The 23,806-nt window shown below is 49.9% G+C and overlaps 1 protein-coding gene across 16 annotated transcripts in view; it reads left to right on the forward strand.

Annotated features, from left to right (window-relative positions):
* The window catches only part of FGFR1 (fibroblast growth factor receptor 1), a 47,563-nt gene extending 26,976 nt beyond the window's left edge, over positions 1 to 20,587 (forward strand). For 2 of the 16 annotated variants that reach the window (XM_023630555.2, XM_023630559.2), the window contains exons 3-18: positions 4,239 to 4,505; positions 5,886 to 5,975; positions 6,239 to 6,411; positions 8,426 to 8,549; positions 9,624 to 9,814; positions 11,752 to 11,896; positions 13,969 to 14,171; positions 15,005 to 15,150; positions 15,377 to 15,498; positions 16,563 to 16,673; positions 17,199 to 17,389; positions 18,190 to 18,312; positions 18,546 to 18,616; positions 18,947 to 19,084; positions 19,278 to 19,383; positions 19,500 to 20,587. In XM_023630555.2, coding sequence (XP_023486323.1) covers positions 4,239 to 4,505; positions 5,886 to 5,975; positions 6,239 to 6,411; positions 8,426 to 8,549; positions 9,624 to 9,814; positions 11,752 to 11,896; positions 13,969 to 14,171; positions 15,005 to 15,150; positions 15,377 to 15,498; positions 16,563 to 16,673; positions 17,199 to 17,389; positions 18,190 to 18,312; positions 18,546 to 18,616; positions 18,947 to 19,084; positions 19,278 to 19,383; positions 19,500 to 19,676 — 2,378 coding nt within the window. In that variant the 3' untranslated portion in view covers positions 19,677 to 20,587. The remainder of the gene's footprint in view (positions 1 to 4,238; positions 4,506 to 5,885; positions 5,976 to 6,238; positions 6,412 to 8,425; positions 8,550 to 9,623; positions 9,815 to 11,751; positions 11,897 to 13,968; positions 14,172 to 15,004; positions 15,151 to 15,376; positions 15,499 to 16,562; positions 16,674 to 17,198; positions 17,390 to 18,189; positions 18,313 to 18,545; positions 18,617 to 18,946; positions 19,085 to 19,277; positions 19,384 to 19,499) is intronic. The other 14 variants (XM_023630557.2, XM_070253059.1, XM_023630556.2 and 11 more) reach the window with 7 other exon arrangements.
* Positions 20,588 to 23,806: the final 3,219 nt, after the last annotated feature.

Raw genomic sequence — 23,806 nt, forward strand, 5'->3', positions numbered from 1 at the left:
AAGTCCAAAAGAGATTGAAGAGTAGAGCCAGCCCTGATGGCCTAGTGCATAAAGTTTGATGTGGTCCACGTCTGCAGCCCAGGCTCAGAACCACACCACTCTTCAGTAGCCATGCTCTGGTGGTGGCTCACATAGAAGGACTAGAAGGACTTATGACTAGAATATACAACTACGTACTGGGGCTTTGGGGAGAAAAAAAAGAGAGAGAGAAATATTGGCAACAGATGTTAGCTCAGGGTGAATCTTTCCCAGCAAAAAAATTAAAAATATAAAAAAGAAAAAAAGAGAATGAAGAGTAGTGGCTTGATTGTTGCAGGCTACCAGTGAGCAGCGATATCCTCGCATCAGCCAGCTTACATCGGACTCCCCAAGGCCAGGACCTCTATTCAGGGTAGTGATGCAGACAGGCAGGACCTAGTAAACCAGCAAGTGGTTGGTTACCTCTCCATCACCTCCTGGAAGAAAGTGGCATTATCCCTGCTTCGTAAATGGAGCCTTCAACACATATCCAAGAGCCCTGTTAGCCACGAAAAAATTCACTATAAGCCAGGAGCCATAGGGTGATTTTTGGTTCCTCTGAAGATTAGCCTTTGCTAGATGCTAAATTCAGTTCAAGACCTATTGAATATTTTCAGTGTTTCTGACATCGTTAGCACTGTGGGAAAATTGTAGGCAATTCTGCTCTGAGTTGCTTGCTATTCCTTAGGCGAGGCAAGACAGGGACGCTTTTGACAGGAAACAGTACACCCACATGTCCATCAACCAATGAATGGATAAATAAATCTGGTATATCCATACAATGGAATACTATTCAGCCATTAAAAGGAGTGAAGTAATGAGACATGTGACAGCATGGAAGAACCTTGAAAACATTATGCTAAATGAAAGAAGCCGGTCACAAAAGACCATACAGTATATGATTCCATTGATATGAAATATCCAGTATAGGCAAATCTATAGAGACAGAAAGCAAATCAGTGGTTGCCTGGACTGAGGGGAGGGAAAGAGGGTGGCGGATGATGGCTAATGTGTATGTGGTTTCTTTTGGGGGTGATAAAAATGTTCTAAAGTTAGATTGTGGTCATGGTTGCATAACTCTGAATATACTAAAAAACACTGAATTATATATTGTACATGGGTGAATTTTATGGCATGTGAATTGTATCTGAATAAAGAGGTTAAAGAAAGAAACAATACAAGATGGTATGTGAGGGTGAATTTGTGTGGTTCAGTCAGTAGCTGTTTTGCATAAAATTAGAGTAAAGACACTAGTGCCGAGAGAAGGCTTCCTGGACGTCTTGATGGTGCACTTTGAGACATGCAGGGTAGGACGACTCCAGAGAGATGGCTGACAGTCTTGAGCAGAAGTGTGTTTTGTTGTGGGGGGAGAATGCAATTGTTGTGGAGAACAGCCAGACTTGGAGTGGAAGGTAGAAGAAGGTTACATGGAGGGTGGGAACAGATTGTGAGGAGCCTTGATTGCCAAGCAGGGGGTTAGATTTTATCCTCTTCACAGTGTAGGATCTTGAGTAGGAGAATAATGGGACAAAGTGCAGCAAGGCCTGGAGCATCAGGGTGAGTTGCAACTCCAAGGGCAGGGAAAAGAAAGCTGGTTCTTGAGGCTTTTTATATAGATCACATAGAAGAAATTTTTTTTTAAGATTTTATTTTTTTCCTTTTTCTCCCCCAAAGCCCCCTGGTAAATAGTTGTACATTCTTTGTTGTGGGTTCTTCTAGTTGTGGCACGTGGGATGCCGCCTCAGCATGGTTTGATGAGCAGTGCCATGTCCGCGCCCAGGATTCGAACCAGCGAAACACTGGGCTGCCTGCAGCGGAGCAGGAGAACTTAACCACTCGGCCACGGCGCCAGCCCCATCACATAGAAGAATTTTGTTTGCGCATCCTGGTTAGGACGAGTGGGAAGTTATGGATCCAAGTTAGACTCAGCCTGAGCTGGTTGCAGCACAGCCAGGGCCCCTCTGCTGCTTTCTCTGGGGGAAATGCCCAGCAAATGCCCTGTTCTCCTTGCCACCTTTTTGTCTCGGGGATCTGTCAACATAGGCTGTGATGCCAGAGGCTAAGAATTTGAGCGTCCTGAGTTTACTGTTTGACCAGTGGCTGGTACAGATCATGAGCTGCAAAATATTTAATCAGTGAGGTCATTGGAGGGAAATGAGATTTGATCAATAGGAGTGTCTGCTGTTTTCCTTAAGCGTCAAGTCTGAACTGCTTTTCTCCTACCTTCTTTTGGCAAAACCACAAACTATTAAAAATGGAAAGAATAACTTTTTTTAAGACCCACAAAAGCTTATTTTTAATGAGTTGTGTGGTCTGCTCACCTTTGTGGTGTTCCTCTTGACCTGATTCACAAAAATAAATGAGTGCCAGCCTAGTGGTTTCCAGACCCTTTGACAGCAGCACCCCCCTTCTGGTGACTCAATATTTACGCAATATCTGAGACAGAGCCCTTGGATTGAAGTGGGTCAGGACCGTGGCCCTTGAGCCTCATCTGAGGCCCCTCTGAGGAAAATTACTGTTAGTCCCTGCTGCCATCTGATGCCCAGGACACCCATTTCTTCTTTTGTAAGGTTTCTGGCAGAAACTTGTTTGGCACTTCGGAAAGAGTTCCTTAAAATGAGGAAGCTGAGGGACAAAAGGGAGTTTAGAAAGGGAGACAATGAAGAGAGAAGTGTGACTCTGCATATGTCATTATTGCGTTATTCAGCAAGCATTTATTGAGCAACTCTTGTGTACCAGGCGTCCTTCTAGGTGCTGGGGGGTTTAAAGATAAATATGACACGTCCCCACCCTCACAACTCAGTCAAGAAAGGGGACTTTCTTGCAGTGTGACAAGAGTGGTAGGAGGGCACCTGACCCAAACTGGGAGTGAGAAAAGGCTTTGAGGCAGAATTAGCAGCCAGGCTGAGAACTGCAGGGTGAGTGGAGAGAGCCCTGCAGAGCAATGGTGGGGTGAGGGGGTGAGCATGTGTGTTTCAGAGCCTGGTGCGTCAGGGACCTGCAGGGAAACCTGTGTGAGCCTCTGGTGGTGAACCGCTGGTGAGAAAGAAAAAAAGCCCCCAAGGCAGTGGAGACCTAAGTCAGGTGGTGGATGGGAGCTGCAACAAGTGCATTCTTCTGGTAAGGGATGGACAGTTGGCAGAAGATGCTGGGAGCATGTTTGAACATCCTAGGGGGAAATAGAAATTTCCTCCTCATTAGTGAAGAGGGGCATGCTCAGGAGATGGGTAACAGCCCGAGATGGTGGTGTGGCAGCTCCAGGCCTTCTTACTAGAGTGAGTACAGAGTTCCTGGTGGTGAGAGGGATGGACGTGCGAGATCAGATTTTGTAAGCTGGTGAACCACCCGGGGTCTGGAGAAAGAGAGGTGAGGGGGAGTGGATGTGTGTGATAGTGCATTGCTAGAGGAGAGGGGAGAGGAACGTGGGGGGCTTGAGAGGGGAGCCCTGCAGTGGGACGAGGAGAAAGGAGCTTTGTGTGCAGCGGCTTATGCTGCCAGAGCAAGTGTGGGTTTTGTGGCAGCTGCAGGCCGCCGTTCCTAATATAGTCAAAAGCTCCGAAGCCTCTGGCCTGACACCTGTTAGCTGGAGGTTCCCCTGAGCTGACCTCTCCTTGGGCTGTCTCTCCCACATATGCATCTTATGCATCTGACTCACTGGGGGGCCACCCCTCCCTGCTGAATCACTTGAACTGAGAGCCCTGGTTGACAAATTGCCTTCTCTCAACTTGGCCTGGGGCTGCTGGATTTTTGAGGGGTGGAGTTTGTTTAACTGTTATTGGGGAAAGGGGCAAGGCTGACGTAGGCCAAAGGAAATGGGGTGTTTCTCTGGGAAGTGGCCATTCTTGGCAAAGAACTGAGTATGTGGGGAGGGGCACTCTGGACACACAGAAGTCCTGGGGAGGGGCGTCCTTTCCCCCCCAGGATGGAGGGAAATGCAATGTGAACCGCTTAATGCTGCTACAGCTGCTTCCTAACTTTGCCTCTTTCTTCCTTTGACCTTTGGAGGAGTGGGGTAGAGAAGAAGAGATGGGGGTGCCCAGGTAGCCAGCCGTTTCCCGACTGACCCATATTCCAATTCCCACCTCCCCAGCTCTGTAGGCCCTGGGATGTTGCAGCTCAGTGCGGCTAGCGTAATTCCCTTTGTCTCTCTCCTTCTTCCCTCTCCCACTCTTCCTCTCCCATTCCTTGGTTCCTCTTCCCGGCCCTGTGGGTGGCTGCAGCCCAGCCCTGGGGAGCCCCTGTGGAAGTGGAGTCCTTCCTGGTCCACCCTGGTGACCTGCTGCAGCTTCGCTGTCGGCTGCGGGACGATGTCCAGAGCATCAACTGGCTGCGGGACGGGGTACAGCTGGTGGAAAGCAACCGTACCCGCATCACGGGGGAGGAGGTGGAGGTGCGGGATTCCGTGCCCGCTGACTCCGGCCTCTACGCTTGCGTGACCAGCAGCCCCTCAGGCAGCGACACCACCTACTTCTCCGTCAATGTCTCAGGTTGGTAGCAAAGCCCGCCCTCACCCTCTCCCTGGACCCACCTCTCCAAACCTCTCTGCCAGTTTCAAGGGGAGGTGAGCCTCCTCCCCTTCCGTGATCTGCCCCCACTCTGCTTCAGAAACTGCTGCCCACTAACATCGCTCCCTGCCCGCCGCGTGGCTTAGCTCTCAGAGGGGTGACCAGGTGTGCAGGCCCCAGGCCAGAGTTCTGGGGCTTCCAGGATCTACCTCGGAGGTGATGATGGCTGATACTCTTGGGGCAGTAAGTCACTGTGACTTCTCTCCCTCAGTTTGCCCAGGTCTCCAGAGCGCTCCACAGGACTCAGCTCCATCCTGTATTCTCTTGCCATTTGGACTTGGTACTCAGCTTAATGATTAGAGCCCCAGAGTACGTGGTGAGGTCCCTCCTGCGGTGGGGAAGGATCCAGGTGCACCGCCATGTCCACAGCTTTATGGAAAACATCTGCCCTGCAGCTTCCGGAGCAGCGTTAGGGCAGCCAGGGAACCTAGAGCTCTGTGACTTTGGAAATCTGCCACTTTTAGAATGCAACTTTCACAAAACTAGGATTAAGCGAAGTAGAGACGAAATTTTCTTTATGCCATTTGTGCATCCCGGGGTGTGGGCTTGGCAGCTCCTCCCCTCAGGCGTGATTTAGGACCTGCCCCTAACTGAGGGACTTGCCTCCTCTATTTCCCTCCAGACCCCCAAAAGCACTAGGAAGGACTGGGAGAACGCCTGGCATGAACCCTGATTGGTGACCACGTGTGTGTCAAGCCTCCTCTTAAAAAGGGTGGATACTTTTGGGGAGACGTGTTGACAGCTGCAGACTCTGTGATGGTCTCCCTATCTGCTCTGGTTAAGAAGGGCAGCTCCCAAACCTTAGCAGACACGTGCTAGAAAAATTCTGGCTGACAGTTGTTCAGCTCATGGCTTTGGAAACAGTTTCTGGCCGCAGTGTGTTTGGCCAAAGGTTGGCAGTCCAAAGAAGGATGCAGGTTCCCTGGGTGCTGGTTAAGACCCAGCGCATCCGGGTGGTACCATGAGAGAGCCAGTGAATGCAGGGAGGAATTAAAGATGACCCACTGCCCCTGATGGAACTGCCTGGTGTAAAAGCTTCTGGGCAGAGAGGGCCAGTGCATTGGGTTGGGGAAGGAAGAGGACAAGCACAGAGCATGCAGTTCCTAAATAAACCATTTCTATCCCACAGAGACAGTCACTGAGGGAGGAATGGGACTGGGAGTCAGTATGGGGAGGAGTGTCTGCATTCATCTATCACTGGACTGGCCTTGATGTTCATGGGGTGGCTGTTGATACGGATGGAAATGTAGAGAGCCCCTTATCCCTTGAAGGGACCTCAGTGCCCCCTTCTCCTTCCCATAGATGCTCTCCCTTCCTCGGAGGACGACGATGATGATGATGACTCCTCTTCAGAGGAGAAGGAGACAGATAACACCAAACCAAACCGTATGCGTGAGACGCTGTTTCCTACCTTACTGCCCTTGGGCCTGGGCGTTGGGTTTGAGTGGGAAGGGGGAGGCTTGGAGAATGGGAGGAGGAGCGGGCAGGTGAGGTCATGATGCTTGGCCATGGGATCCTTCAGACATCTGGATGAGTGCAGGCATCCTTCACAGGTGTTGGGCAGGTGGGCGAGGTGCCTCCAGGCCCTGGCCTGGGCCCTCACTCTTGAGCCTGACCAGCCCCCCTGCCTGTCTCTCTTGGCTTTCCCTGGGCAGCCGTGGCTCCATATTGGACGTCCCCGGAAAAGATGGAAAAGAAATTGCATGCAGTGCCAGCTGCTAAGACAGTGAAGTTCAAGTGCCCTTCCAGTGGGACTCCTAACCCTACACTGCGCTGGCTGAAAAATGGCAAAGAATTCAAACCTGACCACAGGATCGGAGGCTACAAGGTACGTGTATATGTGAAAGTTAGAGTAAGAGGAACAGGACAGGGTGACTTAGAAAATCCTCATTGTGCGCCGTTAATTGTTTTAAATAATGCTTTCTAAAAGTAATAATATAAAATATAAATATATATTTTATATAATTTTATAATATAAAATATAAAAATAATAAAAGTAATGCATTTTAGAAAATTTTGAAATACAAAAAAAGTGCAAATAATGTGAAATTTTTTTCAGTCTTTTTTATATGTATGTGGTTTTTACATAGTCGATCACATTGTATATATAATTTCTTGTCAGTCCTTAACATTAAAACATGAGTCTTTTGCCAAGCGTTTGAAAGATAATTTTTCATGGCTGCATAATATTCTATTATCTCAATGTCCCATAATTTAATAAACAATTTGGGGATATTAGTTATTTTCTAATTTTTCACTATTTTCAAATAATGTTGCCATGAATATCTGTGTACTCAAATCTCTGTCAGCATTTTTAAACATTCTTCCTTAGGAAACATTGCTAGAAGTGAAGTTACTGGATCTAAGTATAAGCATTTTTTAAGCCTTTGATGAGTATTACTTAATTTTTTTCCCCCTGGTAATTAGGTAATTTTGTTCATTCATTTACCTATTCATTTATTACCTGGCCATTTCTTGAACACATCTTTCCAGGAAGTATACTAGGCAGTAGAGTTCAAAGTACAACAGGATGACATAAAATCTCACTGTGCTGTTTGCTCTAAGGGAGGATGATGTGGGTAATGAGTTGGGGTGTGATTTTATCATGATAACAATTACTTTCTTAAAAGGGAAAATTAATTTGCCCTCCCTTGGCAGAATATGGGAATGACAAGCTCACTATACCTTTGCCAACAAATTTGATAGATGAAAGTATCTCATTGTTCTCTTGTGTGTTATTTTGCTTATTAACAAACTTAGAATTTTCGTGTGTTAATAAGTGATTTTGATTTCCTATTATGTCCATTGTCTGTTCATGTCCTTGCCCATGTACATTTCTAGGAAGAACACCTTCATTGTAATCCCTTCTTTAGAGTCTCTGATCAGCCTTATAATCCTTCTTCCTCTCCCATCTCACCCAACTGCTCTTTTCTCATTAATCTTGTATAAGAAAAGCAGAGGAGATCAGAAAAAATAGGGAAACATTTTAAGTTAATTCACCAAACACTTAGCTGCTCTTTTCTCATTAATCTTGTATGAGAAAAGCAGGGGAAATCAGTAGAAACAGGGAAACATTTTAAATTAATTCACCAAACACTTACTGTATGCCAGGCACTGTTATGAGGGTAGGAGGCAGCCCTCCTGCCCTAATCATTTCCAGTCTCCTGGGAGGGAGACGTCCCTGAGCACTGCCATGAGGAGCAGCCTGTGATCAGTGCTTCATCAGGGGGAGGGAGGGACAGGAGGACAGTTCAGACTGGAGATGGGGCCGGAGGAGATGGTTTTGGGAATGAGATGTCAAAGGCAGACAGGGCCAGACTCTCGGCAGGAGCTGTTCCAGCACAGGAACGGCGTGGACAGCGGTGCAGAGCTGGGAGAGTCCCCGCTGTACTTGGGAGAGTGCAGTGGCATGTTTGTCCAGATCACAGGCAGCCTTGGCTGTTGTGGGCAGACTTCAGAGTTCCTCACACCTGTCTGCCAGTTTCCTGAGGTGGTTTTTCAGAGTGTGAATGGGCTAGGAGCGGGCAGGCTGGACTCATTGTGCAGCAGGGGCTGCCTACTCTGTACTCTGATGGGAGGGTAAGTGCCACAGGGTGCCAACGCTCTCTGCTCTGATTGGAGGGTGAGTGCCACAGGGCACCCACTCTCTCTGCTCTGATTGGAGGATGAGTGCCACAGGGCGCCAACGCTCTCTGCTCTGATTGGAGGATGAGTGCCACAGGGCGCCAACGCTCTCTGCTCTGATTGGAGGGTAAGTGCCACAGGGTGCCAATGCTGTCACAAGGCTTCAGCCTCGTTTTCCTACACACCCTCAATGGAGCCCTTGTCATGTTTCTCCTCAGGTCCGTTATGCCACGTGGAGCATCATAATGGACTCGGTGGTGCCCTCTGACAAGGGCAACTATACCTGCATCGTGGAGAACGAGTATGGCAGCATTAACCACACCTACCAGCTCGACGTCGTGGGTAAGAAGGCGCAGGGACAAGGAGCTTAGAGGACAGAGCAGGGGCTTTAAGAAACAGCCATGGGGTCCAGGTTTACTTAGGGATAGCGTCAGGAGGGTGATGACATTTATGAGCTCTGTCACCTTCCTCTTGTGTGCCTGGCTTTTCTCACCTTTAAATAGAATTGAGAGGATCAGACAGTACTGCCACTCCTCATAAAGTGAAAGATGCTGTGACAGTCTCCTGCAAAACGTGGCTGGATGCGTGATGTTGAATTTAGCGTAATAATAGCTATTGCTTTGTGAATGCCCGTAGTATGCAAGGTGCTTTAAGTACGCCACTCACCAGCAATGCGTACACACCCCTGCAAGATGGGCACTATTATTCCCACTATACAGAAGAGCAAACTGAGTCTCAGAGAGGTCAGACATGAGTTAATGCAGAACTTCAGGCTCGTGCTGATTCTACCGCGTCGTATGAGACACTAAGAAGAACATCACACTTCTAGCTGCTGTTCCTGCAGCCTGTTCTTTCTAGAGGGTCTGAATCTCGTTCTCTAGAAATCTTTAGGTAAAGAGTTGCACAGCTAGCATTCTTTCTTGGTTTTGAGGATATGGTGTGAAAGGAGCTCCTGGTCCAGGAGCTGTGGAATAGGATCTGAGATTCGGCATTTCCAGCAAGCTCCCAGGAGATGCTGGTGCTACTGCTTTTGGACCACGCTTTGAACAGCAAGAGTCTAAGTGACTGTCATTTTAGTTAGGGAGAGGTAGGCTGAGCTGAGGTCTGGGAGTGTGACTACGTTATACGGTTCTCCACTGAGGCAGGAGAGACTTCTTATGTCTGTGAACATGGACCATGGCCTTGAGGAAGAGGTTCCTAATAGCTTAGGACCTGAGGAGAGTGTCCCTTCTCCAGCTCAGGTGTGAGGGGGTACAGCTCAGCAGAGGCCCCAGGAAAAGTGCACGCCCATCGCTAGGAAAGCCAAGGGGGAGCGTACTTCTCTTTGGTGGTCTTCGGGATGCCCTCACTCAGCATCCCAGCCAGGAGCAGGCCACAGCAGGGCCTGATGAGCCTCTCCTCTCCCTTCCTCCACAGAGCGGTCTCCTCACCGGCCCATCCTGCAGGCAGGGTTGCCTGCCAACAAGACAGTGGCCCTGGGCAGTAATGTGGAGTTCATGTGTAAGGTGTACAGTGACCCACAGCCCCACATCCAGTGGCTAAAGCACATCGAGGTGAATGGGAGTAAGATTGGCCCGGACAACCTTCCGTATGTCCAGATCTTGAAGGTAATCTTGGCCCCGGTCTCCATGGGCTGGGTGCTGAGAAGGAGAGCTGGATCTCCCGGGGCCCAAGGTGCTGTGGTCAGGCTCAGCACCCGCGACTAGGACTCATCCCCTACCCTTCAGGCACATGCTCTGTCTTAACTAGGGACCGAGCCACATTCTTCAAGACTAGTGACAGGTCACAGAGTAGAGGTGCAATGGGAACAGAGGGCGAGGGGTGGGCATTGCTGGTTTCTAAAGAGCTTTGAGAGTGACTTTGCTTGGGCTTTGGGGTCAACTGTTCAAGGAAGGCCTTTGGACTCCTGCTTTTCCACTGCCAGCATCAAAGCCTTTCCAGCAAGCGTTTATCAGTCACTGCCCTGCTTCCCAGGTCACATTCTTTCTGGCAAGTGGGGCGAATGATAAAGGCACAGCTTAGGTAGCCTTGGAAAAGCAAATGCCACCGGTAAATTCTAAGCAGTAACAGGAGTAATGGCATTTTCTTCCTTTTTCCTCTCACTCCCAGACTTTGATTGTCCCTGAATGCTCCATTAATCCAGGGAAGGTAATTGCCTAATTCTCCAGTGGATCTTGCAACAGGAAGTAACCAGAAGCTGGGAAAGTTGTTTACCTCCAGGTCCCAGAGTCAGAACTCATCCTCCCCTGGCTTGGCTGTCCCAAAGATTTACTGCCCATCCCTTCTCTTTGCTACTGGTGCTGAAACTGCTGTGTAGGAAATGGGGCCGTGGCCTTGGGCCTTGGCCACTGTCTCCATTCACAATCCCTCCTCTAGTGCTGGAGGAGTAGGTTTAACACAAACAGAACAGTTGATGGGGGCAGAGATTTTTTTCTTAAGTTTATTTTCCAGTCACATGCTTTGGACGTTTGAAGTTGGCGTGTTTTGTCCTAGTAAAAAGGGAAGGGTGATAAATCTCACTTAACGACTCCCTTGCTTTCACTCCCTGGGCCTGCCTTAATGTTACACAAGAGCAAAGTATGGCCACATCTCAGTGTTTCCCCAACTGATTGGCATGTCGTTGGTTTGTTCCAGCATTCGGGGATTAATAGCTCGGATGCGGAGGTGCTGACCCTGTTCAATGTGACAGAGGCCCAGAGCGGGGAGTATGTGTGTAAGGTTTCCAATTATATTGGTGAAGCTAACCAGTCTGCGTGGCTCACTGTCACCAGACCTGTGGCGAAAGGTAATGGGGAGCTGGAGGGGGCCCTGTGCTGGGAGTTTGATTTAGGCCCCATGCTGCTGGGGCAGGTGGGGGAGCCAGCGCCCAACTCTCCGTTATCCTGCTGTATTCCTAGAGCCCAGAGCCATGGAAAAATCCCCGGCCTGGGAGGCTGGTTTGGTTTGGTACTGTGTTGGTGTCTGCTCCCTCTGTGCCTTCTGTGTCTTCCTTGGCTGCGTGTGCACCGTGGGGACAGTCTTGCTGCGTTATGAATGATTCTGCAGACTGAAGGTGGAGTGGTGGATGAGAGAAGGGACCAGGCAGTCTCTTGCAAACTAAGTGTGTGCAGGCTGTGTGTGAGTGTGTGTGTGTGTGTGAGTGAGTGTGACCGAAGCACCCTTCCATCCCTTCTGTGTGTGCCTTCTGACTTTCTTTACCTGAAACCAAACAGCTCCCCTACCTGCCGGGCCCCATTTCTCCATGCTGCCCACTGCCCGCATGCTTGGATGGGCCAGGGGCTGCCAGCAGCTGGTGAAGGGTCGTAACCCGCCATCGTCATCTCATCTCAGGTCTGCCGGAGTTCCTCCCTCAGGGTCTCACTCTCTTCCTCTAACAGGTCTCGCTGCCTGGTGGGTTTTGTCTGTTCGTTGTTGCAAAGGAGACGCTGGGGAGCATTTCTTCCTCTGGTTTTTTTCCCCCTTCTCTTTCTCTCTCCCTTTCTCTGTGTCTCTGAGAGGTCTCATGTCCTGTGCTTGTCCATTTTGCTTCCGTTGTCTCTTCTAGACTGCCGGAGTTAATACCACCGACAAAGAGATGGAAGTGCTTCACTTAAGGAATGTCTCCTTTGAGGACGCGGGGGAGTATACGTGCTTGGCGGGTAACTCTATCGGACTCTCCCATCACTCTGCATGGTTGACCGTTCTGGAAGGTATACACTGTACTTCTCCTCTCGGTGTCCTGCCCTCACCACGGGCACGGGGGGAGCATGCATTGCAGGGCTGCGGGAGACAGAGCCGGGAGAGGTAGATGGACGGGCTCCATGGGCCCGCAGGCGGCTCCAGCAGTTTGTCCAGCCTGGAGGGTCGAATCCCCTCGGCTCACACGGGAGCTTTCCTCGTTTTGCAGGAACACGGAGGCCTCCACCTGCACACCTGCATCTCGCTCTCCCCTTAGCCAGTGCAATGCATGCCTGGGATCTGGATTTAACCTGCAGCCGGGCTCTCCTCCAGGCAGGCTCCTTCCATCCTTCGGTCCAGCAGCCTGCCTTAACTTGTTGGATCCTTTTTGCCAGCCCCCAAAGTCTCAGGAAGGGCCCCCACTCCTCCTCTAGCTGAATGTAGGCACTCTGTAAGGAGGGACTCACTGCTTGCAAGGAACAGTGTTGGTCCACCCTCCAATACTGCTGTCTTCTGACCTCGGAGGAGGAGAGGTTCCTCTAGACGGTGAACTTGAGCTGCTTCAAGTGGGGCCTGTCTCAGGCAGCCACGGGGGCCTTGGTGGTGCCCCTTTATCCTCTTTGGCTACTGGCATTTCTCCTCTCCCAGGAGGGGAGGTCTGTGTGTCGGGCCAGGAAGGAAGGAAGGAGCCTGCAGCCTGCTCAGGGTGGCGGGCCGGTGACTGCAGGGCTGGAGCTGGTTGTTGCTGTGTCTCTGAGTGTCCTGCATGTGGGTCTGGGTGCTGTGCTGTCCTTGTCACTGCTGACACTGTCCTCTTCTCTTCTCTCTCCTCCTCTGTCCTGCTTGCCCAACAGGGTCTGATAACGCCCCTGCTTGAGGCTGAGAAGCGTTCTGTTTTTGTCACTGTCACTGTCTTTGTCTCGTGTGTGCTCCCAGTCACTTGTCTTCGTTTCTCATAACTGGGGAAAGAGAAAAACAGAAACACTTCTCTTTGTTATCAGCTCTGCCGCCTCCTTGTCAGGCCTCGGGAACTGGTCTTGGGGCTCAGTCGGGTCATACCTGGGGCCTCTCTGGGGAAGTCCCGGATTGCCTGCCTCTGTGGCTGGTGTCTTCTGAAGGGAAGGATTGGGAGGAGAGCTGTGGAAGGAAGAGGGGCGTTGGCACTGGTGGGGAAGGCGTGTTGTGTGCAGCCGGCGCTGCCAGTGTTGGATGTAAACCCTGCTGGCGTCTTGTGTGGGAGGGAAAGGTGGACTGAACTGGATGGGCTCCTGTGGGAATGGGGTGAATTCTAGTTGGAAGGTGGCAGATGAGAATAAAACAACCCCCCCTCCCCCCCCACCACATTTCCTTCTTCAGTTTTAGGAGTTAGGGCCTGTGAGTAGAATTCTTAAGAACTGCAGAAAAGTTTACATTTTCATCTAGAACAGTCCAGACATGCTTGGAAATTGTCAGTTTTGCCTGTGGTTTGGCTTGGTGTAAATATTTACATGTCTGACGTGACACAGATGACATATGTGAAAGGTGAGATATTAAGTTAGGACACAGACACTTCTTTTCCTCCCTCCCTCATTTGCCCTCATTCTGTGAGTGCCACTACATGCCAGGCGCTGTGGCCTACGGAAATGAATAAGGCCCCATCCCCACCCTCAAGGCACTTAGGGACTATTAGGGACAAAATACTCATAAACAGTTCATTGTCCCCATGTGACAGGTGTATGCACACAGTGCTGAGACACTGCAGAGAAGAGCCATGTGTCAGTGAAGAGACTGGAAAAGGCCCCTGCAGGGCACCTGGGGCCTGTCTAGCCCAGCAGTGCAGCTGGGCAAGAAGGCCTCCTGAATTAATGAGGATGAGCCTCGTGTAGCAGCGTTGTTCTATCCATCCCTCTTGAGGGGTTCAAGAAAGGATCAGGAAGCCTCAAAGACCCCAGGTGTCTGATCCACTCAGTGCTGGAACCCCAATCCTAGCTAGGACCTGGTTTGGTTCTTCTCTGCCCTAAAGATTCCCAGAGGAAAAGAGATGGGTATTGTTTTTCTTATGGAGCTGGGACCCTAGTGGACTGGGCCCCCAGAGCCTGCTAACACCCTGTTCACACTGACTCAGCCCTGGAAGAGAGACCCGCGGTGATGACCTCGCCCCTGTACCTGGAGATCATCATCTATTGCACGGGGGCCTTCCTCATCTCCTGCATGGTGGGCTCTGTCATCATCTACAAGATGAAGAGTGGCACCAAGAAGAGTGACTTCCACAGCCAGATGGCCGTGCACAAGCTGGCCAAGAGCATCCCTCTGCGCAGACAGGTAACAGAAAGTAGATAGGGGATTTGCACGCTCTGCCTCACCTTCCCTCCCTGTGTGCCCAGGGGCTTCCCCAGGACCCTCTAATGCCCTGCCCTCTCCACTGCCCCCAGCTGACAGCTTCTGGCCTTGCTTTTTGGCTTCTGGCCCGGGGGCAGTGGACTGTCCTGACCCCAGTGCTCCAGAGTCAGATTCCAAGCTGTTCTAGCCCATAAATTTCATACACCCACCATACCCCAACTGCAAGTCACCTGCTGTCCTGGCATGTGCACGGGGGGAAACCCTAGCTGGGCTGAATTTACAGCTGATATTTCGCATTTGAACTGTCCTCAAGGGCCAGTTACAAGTGCAAAGATACAGTCTAGGACCTGAGTCAGACCCAACTCTCCTGGGTGCCCACCCTCTCCTGGTCCAAGGAAATGGAACAGAAGGTGAAGGCGCATGGAAGGAGAGAACATTCACTCAGAACTGTACTAATTCTGGAGGAGCTTTGGGAGTTAAGAATCTATAATCTGAGGCACGGTTTTCCAAAGAATCAGGACAAGAATAGAGTTGTTATTGCAGTAAGTTATAAAATGTGAGCCTGGAGGTACATTTGGTCTGCTCATGTTAAAGGTGAGTGAACTGAAGCTCAGAAAGGCTAGTTGGTGGTAAAAATACATCAGCTTTAGAACTTAGGTCTTCTGACCTCTTGTGGTCCTTCTGACAGTCTGTTGGGGAAGGAACATCAGATAACAGATACATCCCTCCACCACTGGTGAAAAGCCCTGACTAGGAACTGGAGGGATCTAAACTGCTTTCCCCCATCCTCGCTAGAAAGGTGACCCCACGCTTCCCTGCAGGTGTCAGCCGACTCCAGCGCGTCCATGAACTCTGGGGTTCTGCTGGTTCGGCCCTCACGTCTCTCCTCCAGTGGAACCCCCATGCTGGCTGGGGTCTCTGAATATGAGCTTCCTGAAGACCCTCGCTGGGAGCTGCCTCGAGACAGGTAATACTCTCTCAGCTTCTGGGAGAGCCCCTGCTTTGATTCTGATGGTGGACATTGTCTGCACTAGGACCTTCAGGGGAGTGAAGGTGCACCGTATGTGTCCAGAAATCATAATTTCCACTTTCTGCTCTCAGTTGGGTCAAATATGGAGAGGTGGAGACAGGATGTCCTCTCAAGGTTTGAACTTCACCAGCCCAACTTATACCATCCTTTGTTTCCCCAAAAGACTGGTTTTAGGCAAACCCCTGGGAGAGGGCTGCTTTGGGCAGGTGGTGCTGGCGGAGGCCATTGGGCTGGACAAGGACAAACCCAACCGTGTGACCAAAGTGGCTGTGAAGATGCTGAAATGTAAGTGATGTTTCTGTCCTTGCAAAAATGGTCCCTTCCCTTTCCAACCAAACTGTGGGCCTCATGCCAAGTATAACACCCTCTCTGGTGCTCTTTCATTGCCCATACCTGCTACATGGCCTGCTTGGGGTTGCCTGGGAGTAGAGGGGCCACTGTGCACCCCGACACTGCCATAATCTCACTTTGTTCCCTGGTGTCAGCCTGGATTGGGGTGAGGTGTTTGTTCTAGATCCCACTGCTAGCTGATTTGCCTTACCAGGTCCTCTGACCCACTCATTACCACGTACAGTGCTCCTACCTTATACACAGTTTCACTTTCCGTGGTTTCAGTTACCGGTGGTCAAGTTTTCAATTGTGTGCTGTTCTGAGTAGCATGATGAAATCCCGCACTGTTCCACTCCATCCCTCCTGGGACTTGAATTACTTATCCATGCTGTATACACCACCGGCCCTGTTAGTCACTTAGTAGCCATCTTGGTTATCAGATCAACTGTAGTGGTAGCACAGTGCTTGTGTTCAAATAACCCTTATTTTACTTAATATGGCCCCAAAGCACAAGAGTAGTGATGCTGGCAATTCGGATATGCCAAAGAGACCATATAGTACTTCCTTTAAGTGAAAAAGTGAAAGTTCTCAATTTAATAAGGAAAGGAAAAAAATCATATGCTAAGGTTGCAAAGATCTACAGTAAGAATGAATCTTCTAGCTGCGAAATTATAAAGAACTAAAAAATTCATGCTAGTTTTGCTGTCACACCTCAAATATGTATGTACAGGAAAAAACGTACTATATATAGAGTTCAGTACTGTCCATGGTTTCAGGCACCCTCTGGGAGTCTTGGATGTGTCCCCCACAGATAAGGGGGACTACTGTATCACAAAAACGGCTCTCATGACAGGAAAGGGAAAATAAACTTGGAAGTGAAAATGGAGGAAAGAAGCATATCTGGGAGAAAAGGGACTCCTCGGGCATGGACCTCATCCCTTCTCCCTTAGCCTTTCTCCTGTTGCCCCTCCCTTCCAAAGTAAATGAGTCTCATCTCCTTCTCTGGTTTGTGTGTAAAGCGGATGCAACCGAGAAAGACCTGTCAGACCTGATCTCAGAAATGGAGATGATGAAGATGATCGGGAAGCACAAGAACATCATCAACCTGCTGGGGGCCTGCACGCAGGATGGTAGGCACTAAGCCAGACGGGCTTGCCCACCCCATCTGGGTTAGGGTCTCAGATAGGAACTTGGGCCTCCTGCTCAAATAACATAGGAAGACAGTAATGAGTAGGGCTGTCAGTGACCAGTCATCTCTCAGCCACGCTTAGGGAAGTGGGGTAAGAAGAGAGGCAGGTTTAGCAATAGTTGGAATGTATTTCTCAGGGTCTGGGTTGATGCCCATTGGTATTCATCTGAAATACAGGTACCTAGATTCACATACACAGTGTGGATAGGAACAGGTGAGTCATTGTGGTTTAGTTTAGGGCTGTTACCCCCAACTTTGCTCAGGAGCTTTCTGCGCTATGCTGGGGAGAATTATTTCCCTGACTTTCTTTGAGTAGTGGAGTGAGTTTCTCTGGTTCTCTAAAGGGTAAGCTGGGGTTGGGGAACAAATGCGTGGCATGCCTTTGGGGGTGGGGTTTCCTTGGGATGAAGCTAAATCTGCATGCCTGCCTGCCTGATCTGATGGCCTCTTCATCTTCACCTCCCAGGTCCTTTGTATGTCATCGTGGAGTATGCCTCCAAGGGCAACCTACGGGAGTACCTGCAGGCCCGGAGGCCTCCTGGGCTGGAATACTGTTACAACCCCAGCCACAACCCCGAAGAGCAGCTCTCCTCCAAGGACCTGGTATCCTGTGCCTATCAGGTGGCCCGAGGCATGGAATATCTTGCCTCTAAGAAGGTGTGGCACCTGACATTCCCCTGGGTGAAGTCCGGGGTGGCAGCAGAGCCCTCCTCGCTCTCCAGTTTATGGCTTTTAATCCTTTGGTGGAGTCGTTGACATACTGAGCACTGACAACATGTGCTGTCAGATGCTCTCAGGGGACATCAGAGTCAGGAGAGCCAGTGTGACCTATTAGCCGTGGAGTCAGACTGGATTAGGTCCAAATCTGTGTGCTGACACTTTCTGCATAGACTCAGGCGGCTACTTAACATCTTGTATTTCTTCACATGTAAAATGAGTGGGTATGGGAGTGAGATGAAGTTGTGAGAGTAGAAGTACAGTTGTGAGTGCCCAGGACATATTGGCTTTGTGTGAGCCTCAGCCCAGTGTGGACGTGCTGTGCCGAGGGAGCCCTGGCTCCAAAGCACACGCCACACAGACTGCACAGCAGCAGAAGGGTCAGCTTTTCTGGGTGTGGATCCAAAGCTCACAGTTGGGAGGACCAGGAAAGGAGGCAGATATGGAGGGTTCGCTCAAGTAACTGAGAGGTTTGGAGCTACAGGTGTTTGGATGGCTGGGTTTGAAGTGGAGGAGAGGGAACATCCTAGCAGGGAACTAGAATGTTCAGGAGGTAGGATGGTGTGGCAGAAGGCCTGCGAGGGGGAGTGGGCCTGCTGCCAGCTCCAACGTGAATGCTGGAGCACAGGGTGAATCAGATATGCTGATGCACATTTTACAGCTGTTGACCCCTCCCCTGCATCCCACCCTCCTCTCTCCCATCTCTCCCTCCCCCGGCATCCCCTCCCCTCTCCCCACAGTGCATACACCGAGACCTGGCCGCGAGGAATGTCCTGGTGACAGAGGACAATGTGATGAAGATCGCAGATTTTGGCCTAGCTCGGGACATTCACCACATCGACTACTATAAAAAGACAACCAATGTAAGTGCAGACAATGCCACTAGGTGCATGTCCTCTGCCCAGGACTCTGCTCCTCTAGGCTTTCTCCCACTTTGCTGTCTCTGCTGTAACCCAGTGTAGCATGCTTTGCCTGAGAAACGGTGCGGTGGGATGAGCTGAAAATGTGCCCCACCAAGTCCAATCCTGCATGACCCCTACTTGTCTCCTCTTGCCCTGCCCTGGGCCACCCCCAGTCTCCCATGTGTTGCTTGCAGGGCCGACTGCCTGTGAAGTGGATGGCACCCGAGGCATTGTTTGACCGGATCTACACCCACCAGAGTGATGTGTGAGTTTGCAATAAGCAGTTACTTGGGATGGAGAATTTCCAGTACAATAGAGTCCTGTATTCTCCTCCGGGTTGATGAGGGTCTCTTTCCATCTCGGAGCGAAAATACAAAACATTGTATGTATCTGTTCACTTTGTTCCCAGAGGTTGAAAGGCTGATCTGTTCTTGAGCTCTGTCCCCTTGTATCCCCCTTGGAATTAAGGATTTGTGGTGGGGGAGGGTGGGTCCAGGATGAGTATCTGACATGCTGGTGAAAGAGGGATGGAAAGGTCTCTAGACTGGCCTAGCTCTGTGCCCATAAGACTCAGGGGCTCTATGCTCATTCACAGATGGTCTTTTGGGGTGCTCCTGTGGGAAATCTTCACTCTGGGTGGCTCCCCATATCCTGGCGTGCCTGTGGAGGAGCTTTTCAAGCTGCTGAAGGAAGGTCATCGAATGGACAAGCCCAGTAACTGCACCAACGAGCTGTAAGCATGAGAAGATACCCGAGGTCCTGAGCCTGGCCCTGGGGGAGGGATGGGTTTGACAGGTAGAGGAAGAAAGGGGTGTTTGGCTAGATAAAGCAGCCCTTCCTGCTCATTCCTCCCATAGTCCCTCCACCATGAGCTTTTGAATCTATCTGCTTATGTTCCTCCTCCCCAACCTGACAACCCCACCCAGGTACATGATGATGCGGGATTGTTGGCATGCAGTACCCTCTCAGAGACCTACCTTCAAGCAGCTGGTGGAAGACCTGGACCGCATTGTGGCCTTGACCTCCAACCAGGTGAGGCTGTCCAATCCTAGACCTTCAGCAATCATCAGTGGGGTCCATCTCTGTGAGTTAATACTGCCCCAGGGAGGAGAGTGCTGGATCACTGTTCTTTTGTCCTCCTATCACAGGAGTATCTGGACCTGTCAATGCCCCTGGACCAATACTCTCCCAGCTTTCCTGACACCCGAAGCTCTACCTGTTCCTCAGGGGAGGATTCCGTTTTCTCTCATGAGCCGTTGCCTGAGGAGCCCTGTCTGCCCCGACACCCAGCCCAGCTTGCCAATGGCGGACTCAAACGACGCTGACTAGCACCCCAGCACTCTCCCTCCCCAAACTCCATCATCAGCTGTAACCTTCACCCACCACTCTGTGCTGGACTCACTGCCTTCCCCTTTGCCCCTTTCCTGCTGGCAGGAGCCAGCTGCCCACGTGAGGCCTTCCCATGCGGCCTGCCTTCACCCCACTGAGCTCACCTCTCTTCCTCTTCCTCCTGTCAGCCTGCTTGTGAGAGAGGGGAGCAGAGAGGCAGGACTTGCTGATGGCCACTTTGTTCCCTCCCAGATGTTGGACCAAGACCCCTCCCTGCCACTTGGCACTGCCTGGAGGCTTGGGGAGTGGGAGGTGAGCAGGCATGCAAGCGAGAGCCGACAGAGCTTTTCTGTGTTGGTTTTGTCTGCTTCGCCATAACCCATAAGCCCCTGTGTTCTGGTGGCGGGTGCCTCGCCCTCAGGGCTACAGCAGTAGTGAGGGGAGGCCAGTGCTTTGGGCCTCCTTGAAGGCCACCTCTGCTCCAGATCGATGGTGCCAGTGGCTTATTAATTCCGATACTAATTTGCTTTGCTGACCAAATACCTGGTACCAGAGGATGGGGAGGCAACGGCTGGGAGCAGTGTCGCGGCCCTGGGGCCCAGCCCCAAACCGGGGGCTTTGTACATAGCTATGAAGAAAACACAAAGTGTATAAATCTGAGTATATATTTACATGTCTTTTTAAAAGGGTCGTTACCAGAGATTTACCCGTTGGGTAAGATGCTCCTGGTGGCTGGGAGGCATCAGTTGCTATATATTAAAAACAAAGAAAAAAGAAAAAAAAGGAAAATGTTTTTAAAAAGGTCATATATTTTTTGCTACTTTTGCTGTTTTATTTTTTTAAATTATGTTCTAAACCTATTTTCAGTTTAGGTCCCTCAATAAAAATTGCTGCTGCTTCATTTTTATATGGGCTGTGTGACAAGGGAGAGAATGTCAACTGAAAAGGAGCGAGACTAACGGGCCCTGGGGCTGTCTGTCCAGAGGGGACTGCACGCGCCCTGCGGTTTCCTCCTGACCTCTTCCTCTTGGGTCCTGCACTAAGACCTCTGGGACAAACCTCCCACCTCTCCGATGCTTTTGGAAAGGCAGGAAAAGAAGACGTCTGTGTAATGGGCAGGGACCGCCTGTTCGTGCAGCAGAGGCTCTGGGCCTAGAGCCAAGGCCCAGTCACTCTCAACCACAGATTGCTTCCTCAGGGGAAACTGGCGGGGTCGGGGGTCACAGGGGGAGCTGGAGGCCTACCTCGGAATAGCCAAGGGGTAGAGTTAGTGATTAAGAGGAAAGCTAAGGAGTTTTCTACAAACTCAAACCCAGATATGCGCCTACCCTCTCTGTGTGGGTGGTTTTGCCTGTGCTTCCACATGAGGGAAACTTGTCACCTCAGACTCCGTTCACATTCAGGTCCCTTCATGTTTCCCAACCTACTCTGATCCTCCCCACGCCATTCTTTCTTTATCCGTGTGACCAGACTGCATGTGTTGGGACCATCACAGATCTTGGCCTCCTAGGGTTCTTCCACCCTGTCCCTCAGGAAAGGGAAAAAAATTCTCTGAATGTTTGTTTTTCTGTTGCTTGGAAAGTTACTTCCTCTGCCACCTGCTGGTTATCACTGTGCTCACCAGGCGGGTCCTGGCTCCTCAGAACCTTAAGTGCTCAGGCGACCAGGACTTGTCCTCCGTACCGAAAGCTTACTTTCTGCTGGGTTATTTTCGAATACAAAAGAAAGTTCAATGTGCTTTCATTTCTGTAGGGAAGATGGGATTGCTGCTTTAAGTTTCCTTTCTGAGCTAGCTATTTTTGGCCGCTGCGGTGTTGGCCACTATTGTAAAGTTCTCACTTATCCTTGTGTCTCTCTGTAAATATGCAACTGTCAACATATTACAGTTTGTGTTTATGTTTAAAGAAGGCATGATTTGGTCAACAGAGCCAGGTAATGAATTTTAGCTCTTAAAACCATTTGCTCTGAGACCTTATAGTGGTGTCTTTCCTTATAAAATCGTGATGATAATTTCTGCCTTGGCCTGCCCTTGAAGCAGTGTTGTCTGAATGGAGAGAGGATCTGTAACGGGCTTTATAGGCCTTCAGAAGAGGTGCTGGAGAAATAGAAGGCACTATTATTATAACAGTGATGTCCTTGCTGTTAGTACTCAAATCATCCACGAATTTCCCCAGAGACTGAGCTGGCTGTCAAATAAAAGATAGTGAAATTGACCTGAGAGAAAATGAAATGGGCATTTTACTTCAATGACCAGACTGGGTCTCCTGAGGAAAAGAATCCAGTTTATCTAATGAAGACATCATGCTGTCAAGGCACTGGATCTGTCTGGTTTCCTGAGGGTTAAAAGATTGGGGCCTGGGATCACCATAGCATTAATCAATACTGTCTTTCTGCCTTTTCTAATTGGCATAGGCTGGGGACCATCACTCCCTTGGCACAGCTAATGTAATATATTGATCTCAGGTAAGTAAGATTGAACCTCAGATGAAGCAAGAAACCCATCTCAATGACAGTGAAGTCGCTGTGTTTATCAACCACCACTGGGAGGAGCCAGCAGGTCAAAGTCTCAGTCAACACTTGGTAATGTGCTAATCTACCTTAACAGCCCCATTAGTCTGACCTTACCTACAGGTGTGTACTGGTGGTGACTCAAATCTTTAGCCTCGGTTTTTAGCATCACAGAGCATTTATTCAATACCACCAATATGACTTGTAATGACTGAAGTACAGAATTAGACATGGCACAAGTGCAGGTCCACAGATGTCAAGTGCCACCAACACCTCTGTGCTGTAGCAGGATCCTCAATGTCTAAGATACAGGCCGAGTCTGACATCCCCACTGAGGTTGGGTTTTAGAAAATGCCTAAAATTATATTCAATGAGATTATTAGCAACTGGCACAGCTAAGGCTGATGCATCTGTAGGGAAGAGCAGAGAGCAGGGAAAGGAGAAAGCTTTGTAGCAACCTGGCATAGACCCACTCCCTCAGCTGATAAGAGCCAGGGAGAGGGAAGGTCAGCAAGAACCCAGATGTTCAGGAAGACTCAGTCTGGAACAAGTTCTCTCTAGGTTGGCACCTAACGATATTCAGGATCGTTTATACTGCACTGCCTCCCAGATGTTCGTATTGGCGCATAGAAGTGATACATTTAATAAACACAAATTCTCTTGTTACTCCAGGAAGGCTCGGGTCAGTGGCCTGCTGGAGCTGGCTCTTGAGCTGATTGTGTACATCTCTTCCCAACTCTGTGTTGTTAAGTGATCTCCTGTTGGTAGCTTGAAATCAGCCATGTGGGAGTATTTACATCACTAGAATCTAAATGCTACAAATCGGCCACCCCACTCCCACCGAGTTGATTGTTAATAATTTACCAGAAGACCACTAGCTCTGTTTCAGCACAGGGCTACATCTGACAACCATGAAACCCAACAGCCAAGGCTCTAAGTGATAAGAACAAAGAAACAACCTTGGCTTCTCTGAGTTAGTATCGTAAGAATGGGAAGAGAGGTGTATCAAGTGTATTAGATACCTATTAATGAAGCAAAAAGGGGTGAAGGCCAGCTGGGGCCAAAAGCGACCAAGGCTCCTTGACCTGACCATTCTCACTCTGCTCAAGGGCAGTGCCAGAAAGAACTGTAGAGCAGCCCAACAGCTCATATGAATCATTGAGCTCAAACAGGATTGAGCAAGCTAACTAACTAATCTCTTTCCCACATTCAACATCTGAAATGTGAACTCATTAAAATAAACACCCATCATTTTAAAAATGGGAAAATTTATTGTGAATCACCTTGCTAGGCCAATGGCGAGATCCATGGAATGCTGCATAGTAGGGATTCATCATTCTCGAGGAACTGGAATTCTTTAACAAGACATGGTGAGGCTTGTCCTCTGGTGGAGAGGAGAGTTAGGAAGCGTTTTAAAGTGCACATCCTTGCTGTGAAGTGCTGATGGCATTCCTCATTTAGGTGACCCCAGACAGGGAGATTTGAGTTTCACTTGGTTTAATTGACTCCCATCTAACTGCTTTCAATTTCCCAGCAAGTAAAGAAATCTAATTTTGTCACCCGCAGGCTGAAATACCTTTTCCCTTCTAAGCGCTCCCCAAGGAAAAAAAGCTGTTGG

This window comes from Equus caballus, chromosome 27, assembly GCF_041296265.1.
Source record: "Equus caballus isolate H_3958 breed thoroughbred chromosome 27, TB-T2T, whole genome shotgun sequence".
In the NCBI taxonomy this organism is placed as follows: Eukaryota; Metazoa; Chordata; class Mammalia; order Perissodactyla; family Equidae; genus Equus; species Equus caballus.